This window comes from Quercus robur, chromosome 10, assembly GCF_932294415.1.
Source record: "Quercus robur chromosome 10, dhQueRobu3.1, whole genome shotgun sequence".
NCBI lineage: Eukaryota > Viridiplantae > Streptophyta > Magnoliopsida > Fagales > Fagaceae > Quercus > Quercus robur.
The window spans coordinates 33,302,428-33,308,400 of record NC_065543.1 but is presented as its reverse complement, the minus strand read 5'-3'; the positions used below and the strand labels follow the sequence as shown (position 1 = coordinate 33,308,400).

The following is a 5,973-nucleotide window of genomic DNA, read 5'->3' as shown; positions in this document are numbered from 1 at the left end:
TTTCCTAGAAAATAATGATACGAGCAACAAAAATTTCACCGGCAGGAACGAGACATAAAGAGTTGGTTGGTAGAGTTTTGGGACCCAACTCTTGATCGAGGGTGTCCCTACCATGGAATATCTAATCAGATCCTTCCGAGAAATGAAGTACTTTGACCAGATTAAGGATCTATTGGTTCGATCAGTTTAAGTGTTACATACCCTTTAATCTAAGCCGTGTGATTTTTATACATTCATTGGTCCACATTGCACAAAACCAAAAGCTTTCAGAGAGAGAAAGAGAGAGACAGGTTGACTTCATAAAGGAAAGGGAAGTTGACGTCAAAGTCGTTACATCAGCCTAGGTCACCGCGTGTCTCCTTACCCAGCTGTTTCCTCTATCATTCCTAGAAACTTCTTTTTTATTATTTGTTTATTCCTAATTCCATTTTTGCTCTAAACCTTTTAGATATATATATACAAGCTAACATATTGTCTTCCCTAACCCTCCAATTCCTACCTTTAGCATCTCTCTCTCTTTGATTCTTGAAATTGAACTTTTTTTTTACAACCTCCGACGTTTCTCTTATCTCTTTCACTCTGATTCTTGGATTTAAATTTGGAGAAAAAAATGGCGGCCAAAAGATATTTTAATGAATCTGAATCAAATGAAGATCAGCCACCGGAGAAAAAGATGAAATCTAGACCTTCTTTTGCTTCGTAAGTGTTTAGACTTAGAGTTTTATGTTTTTTTTTTTTTAATATAGTTTCTTTATTGATTCTTAGAAGTTTTATTCTTGTTTTTGTTTAGAAGATGCTTTCTTAAATTGCACTAGGTATATATTAGAGTATAGCTTCTTATTTCATCTTCTCGATCTTGACAGAGTTATTGGAGAAGTGGTTATGGTGAATTCACTACAGAATCTTTTCTCAGCATTGGAACCTTTGCTTAGAAGAGTGGTATGTTATGCTTATCTATTCTTATACTAATATATAAATCATCCTTATATATACACTTACATATGCTCCACAATAACGAGTTTATATATGTGTATATATGATTAATCATGGATGTTCCAGTCCATGAGGCCAACAGGTGCAACTTGAATGAGACGGATGGTGGATCATAAGTTGGAAACTTAATATGTTGGCCGTAATTAAAGTATTAGAAAGTAATTTATGTATTTCTTAAGTAAGTGGATGTGTTCTAGTTGTTTATTCATTGTTCAAGTGAACAAGCAACTTGGTGTATTTTAAACTATAAACCGTAATCAATATGTTGTATTGATGAGGGAATATGGTGCTCAACTTGGTGTATTATTCACTATTCTTGAACTACAATGATACAGTACTATTTTCTCTCATATAAGTTGTTTAATTTCATTATGAATATAATTAATGAAACTTATCATTCATATGAGAATATAGTATATATATATATATATATATAATGTCAGTGTACTCTAGAAAGTATTGAATTTTACCCATCAAATTTAGTTCTTTTTGTGTAGTTATTTATGAAAATTCACTTGATGTTCTTAGGTGAAGGAAGAGGTGGAGCATGTTCTAGGACGCAACACACGCTCCTTGCTAAGGTCCCCTTCATTGCGAATTCAAGCTCTAGAGCCATCAAGCTTGAAACTAAAGTTCAGTAACAAGCTTTCACTCCCCGTATTCACCGGAAGCAAGATTGGAAGTTTTGACAACAATCCACTTCAAATATTTGTGGTAGACAATGCTAATCCAAATGTTCCAATAATTCTCCCTCAACCAATCAAGATTGAAATTGTTGTTGTTGATGGAGACTTCCCTCAGGGGGATAGGGAAACTTGGACTAGTGAAGAATTCAACAACAACATTGTGAAGGAGAGAACCGGAAGGCGGCCATTGCTTACCGGAGAGTTAAATGTCACCATGAGGGATGGTTTTGCACCAATTGGAGATATAGAATTTACTGACAATTCAAGCTGGATTCGAAGCCGAAAATTTAGGGTTGGCGTAAGAGTGGTTCCAGGAAGCAATGGAGATGTTAGAATTTGTGAAGCCATGACTGAACCTTTTGTTGTCAAAGATCATCGTGGAGAATGTAAGTATCTAGCTTATAGTAATGACATATAAATGATAAAATCCATAGTATAATTAAATTTTTTATTTTCATTAAAATTGATTAGAGTTTAGTATATAGTATAAGTCTAAGTGGCAAAATTATTTATTATATTTCAAAAGGGATAATAAAATATTCATCACAATAATGACCTTAGTATAATTGCAAAAATATTCATAAAAAAAATAGTATAATTGCAAAAATATTTACCTTAGCTTACCTATTAGAGCTTGAGCACTACATCAACTTGTTTGATTTATCATTATTATTTTCATGAACTTGTTGTACACATAAAATTTATTCATTTTATTTAATTAAGGTAGATACCAATCATAGAGACACAAATGAAAAGGGGGGGGGGGGGGGGGGGGGGAGAGACGAATCTGGATCATGAGTCAAACCCATAGTGATGATCAAACCACCACCAAACCTATTAATTTGGTCCAATACTGAGAATATTGCTGGCCCTTTTTTGTTCTATTTCCTGACTCTTCCAAAGCGTTATAGGAGATGGAGACATGTTCCATTAATAAACATTTAAACCATATTTCACTACTTTATGTTTTGTGTGTGATAGCCTTGTTAGTCTTACGATTTCATTCATTTGCTTTATTGAAGTGGCCGGTGTTATCAAGGCCCACACTTGGAAAAAAGATAGACAACTTTTTTCTTCCTTTCACACACACACACATATATATATATATATATATAAAGTTTAGAATCACAAATTTTTTTTTTCCATAACTATTTATATGACTAGTTGTAATTAGTATAATAATAAAAATAATATTAGTGTTAGATTTAATTAAAATAATATTGCTTCAATTACAATAAATTATATCAAAAAAAAAAAAATCATGTTTATCTTGCACTTGATTGTGAATTTCCATTTCACTCTCTCTCACCAAACCAAATGAAATACTTTTAAGTCAGCAAACAGCTAATAGTTTCCCTCTACTAGTAAAATATAATTTGGGAAAAGATAACATATGGTCCCAACTGCAAGTTGGGACATTTGAGCCACTTATTCAAAACCCCACATGTGGATCCCTACCATCTGATTTGTGGTTTGTCTTTTTTGTTTCTCTAATTTTATTTTTATTTTTCTTCTAATTTAAATTTTTTCTACGCGTTTTGCCGGCCGTGGACTTAGGTCAATGGATTCAGAGACTCTCTGTCAATCAGATTGCAGCAAATCTTATCTTATATTCACATGAGACCATTAAATTTTTTACCCTCATTAAATTCTCTCTTTTTGATTAAGTAAAAAACTTTTGTATTATAAAATTAGAGTGGTGAATTTTGAATTTTTTAATACCTTTTCTTCATTTTTATCAAAACAATTTTTGAGTACGTCAAAGCATCAAAGCACCCCCCCAAAAAAAAAAAAAGAAAAAGAAAAAAGAAATACATTTACTGATTAAATTTTATTCTCTTATGTAGTGTACAAAAAACATCATCCACCAATGTTGGATGACGATGTTTGGCGCCTAGAGAAGATCGGAAAAGATGGAGCTTTCCATAACAAGTTGAAATCTGAGGGCATAAAAACTGTACAAGACTTCTTGAAGTTGTCTATTGCGAATCCTCAATTACTTCGAAAGGTATGTAATTTCAATTTTTCATTTCAAGTTCATCACAATATATATCTTCCAGCTTCCAAATAATTAGAAATAATTTTGCAAACAGATTTTAGGTGTCGGAATGTCTGACAAAATGTGGGAAGCCACGATAAAGCATGCTAGGACTTGCGTTTTGGGCAACAAACAGTACGTTTTCCGGGGAAATAATCATTTGGTCATGTTAAATCCAATATGCCAAGTTGTGAAGGCTGTGATTGATGGCCAAGATAGGGACCTAAGCAGTATTGATAGGGTATGACTACAATTTGCTAACCCTTTTCTTTTATAGTAAACATATATTTTTGTGCAAAAATTGTAAGTAATAAATATTTGTGTTTCACTAATGTGGGTGCTGTTTTTGGCATTTCCAGACCTACATTGAGAGATTAGTGAGGGAAGCATATATGAACTGGAGTTCCTTAGAAGAGGTGGATGCAAGTTTGAATGAGACTGCCTTACTAACACAAGGTAGTTATAAATTATTTTTGCAAAGTTATGTAGCGTGTGCAACGATTAGATTTGGTGCTCATGTGCATTAGACCCATCAAACATTTGAGATATGTTTGCATCTCAACGGATTTAGTGCACAAGAGTATTGGATCCAAGCCGGTTCAATGCAGTTTATCTAAACATAATTATTGTGTTTGACATTAGTAACATGTACTTGAAAATTATAGGGGAAATGATGGAGCAATATCCCAATCATCAACTGACGATGGTGAAGCCATTTCAGCAACATGGATACATTGTTGATAGAGCTATTGATATGGGGTACGAATTGAATAGTGATCAGGCTGGATGCATTGACTTGACATATGTAAGCATGCCCAGTAGTAATATTGGAATCAACTATACCATTACAGAGTCATCATCGGACGGTGAATTAACACCTTCAGCTCCAAGGTCATTCCTCAGTGGGAATTAGTGGGAATTGAAGGTGAATCATTGTCAGGTGTATATAGGCAATGCAGCCAATGCCACCCAAGGAGTTAGTGTTAGGGCATTAGTGCTGAAAATTTACGTGGTTTGAAAGTGTTTTTTTTTTTTTAGAAAAAATAATTATGTGCAGTTTGGGTTATTAAATTCATAATCAATGTAACAGATTGATTGCAAAGAAAGCAATTTCACAATTATGTTGGGTCCCATTTCATATTTTCAAATTTCTTATTAACTTTGTTTCAAGCCCATTGGAATGTGGTGGCCATGGACCGTGGGTTTCTTTGTGTCAGCTCATAAGGCCGGTCCAGCAGAACTTTCAAGGTCAGTCCAGATTTGGGCCGAGCTAGTCCCTTTTAAAGTAAAAAAAAGGAGGAGATGCTACTAAAGTAATGGGCTTGGGTTCGACTTAGTGTTTTAAATAGTAATACTATCATTGCTCCCCGAGTGTTGGAATAGTGGTTTGTTATTATTAAGTAATGAAATCTCACATTAGATAACAATGATAAGAGTTAATGGGTTAATGTAAAATAATTTGGATTAAATCCATTGACTTAAACTTTTGGGTTAAGTGGTATCTATATTATATGGACACCTCAATTTGAGTCTTCCAAGATGTTATCTCCACCCGTATTGAGTAAAGATTCTATTAAAGGAGTGAGTGAATATAATTGCAAAAGTTTTATTATATGGAATATGGGGGATAAAATGTACAGTAGTATATAAAAAATTTATGTCTTGTTGGGCATAACTTAATGGGCTTGGGTTTGACTTAGTTTTATTTACGAGCATAATGTATTTGGGTCATAAATCATAAAGGTCTGAGTTAATAAAGCTTGTATAAAATTTCGGACTGGGGCCTATTGGGTAAAACATGAGTGTATGGCCCTTCTTAATAAAAAGTAAAAATTAAAGAAATGCGTAAAAAATCATTCACGTAAAACATTTTTTAAAAACGATTTAATTTTTTTTTAATGTTTTTAGTGTTTCATGCAGATGAATCCTTTAGTAAACCAAAAAAAAAAAAAAAATATATATATATATATATATATATTCTCAATCTATAGAAATTAAGGACAAACCGAGAAATAAGATACTAAGAACCTGTTTGGTTTCATAAAGTGGTTGTAGGGGAACAATTTGGTAACCCAATCCTTGTCGCTCAAATCTTGGTCCAAAAGGTCCCACACAATGAATTTTTGTAGAGTATGGGTTAAAGAACTCGTCTTCAGTTAATTTCAACGGTTTGATGCATGTGTTAAGGGAATATACAAACTAGAACGAAAATGCCACTTTGGAAAGGTCTCCAGGAATGATAAGGCTAAAAACTTG

The 5,973-nt window shown here is 33.3% G+C and overlaps 1 protein-coding gene across 1 annotated transcript; it reads left to right on the top strand.

Annotated features, from left to right (window-relative positions):
- Positions 1-475: 475 nt before the first annotated feature.
- On the top strand, positions 476-4,838 carry LOC126702596 (protein SAR DEFICIENT 1). The gene is made up of 7 exons (XM_050401337.1): positions 476-699; positions 864-939; positions 1,522-2,065; positions 3,527-3,687; positions 3,773-3,958; positions 4,077-4,173; positions 4,383-4,838. Exons 1-7 carry the CDS (start codon positions 611-613, stop codon positions 4,628-4,630), a joined length of 1,401 nt encoding a protein of 466 aa, XP_050257294.1. The 5' UTR covers positions 476-610; the 3' UTR covers positions 4,631-4,838.
- The last annotated feature ends 1,135 nt before the right edge of the window (positions 4,839-5,973 follow it).

What these genes read in the sequence shown, in the direction of transcription:
- LOC126702596 (XM_050401337.1), top strand. Translation starts at nt 611, where the DNA reads ATGGCGGCCAAAAGATATTTTAATGAATCTGAATCAAATGAAGATCAG. An exon ending in AACCTTTGCTTAGAAGAGTG is followed by an intron (nt 940 to 1,521) that starts GTATGTTATGCT and finishes TGATGTTCTTAG; the next exon opens with GTGAAGGAAGAGGTGGAGCA. An exon ending in ACCTAAGCAGTATTGATAGG is followed by an intron (nt 3,959 to 4,076) that starts GTATGACTACAA and finishes TGGCATTTCCAG; the next exon opens with ACCTACATTGAGAGATTAGT.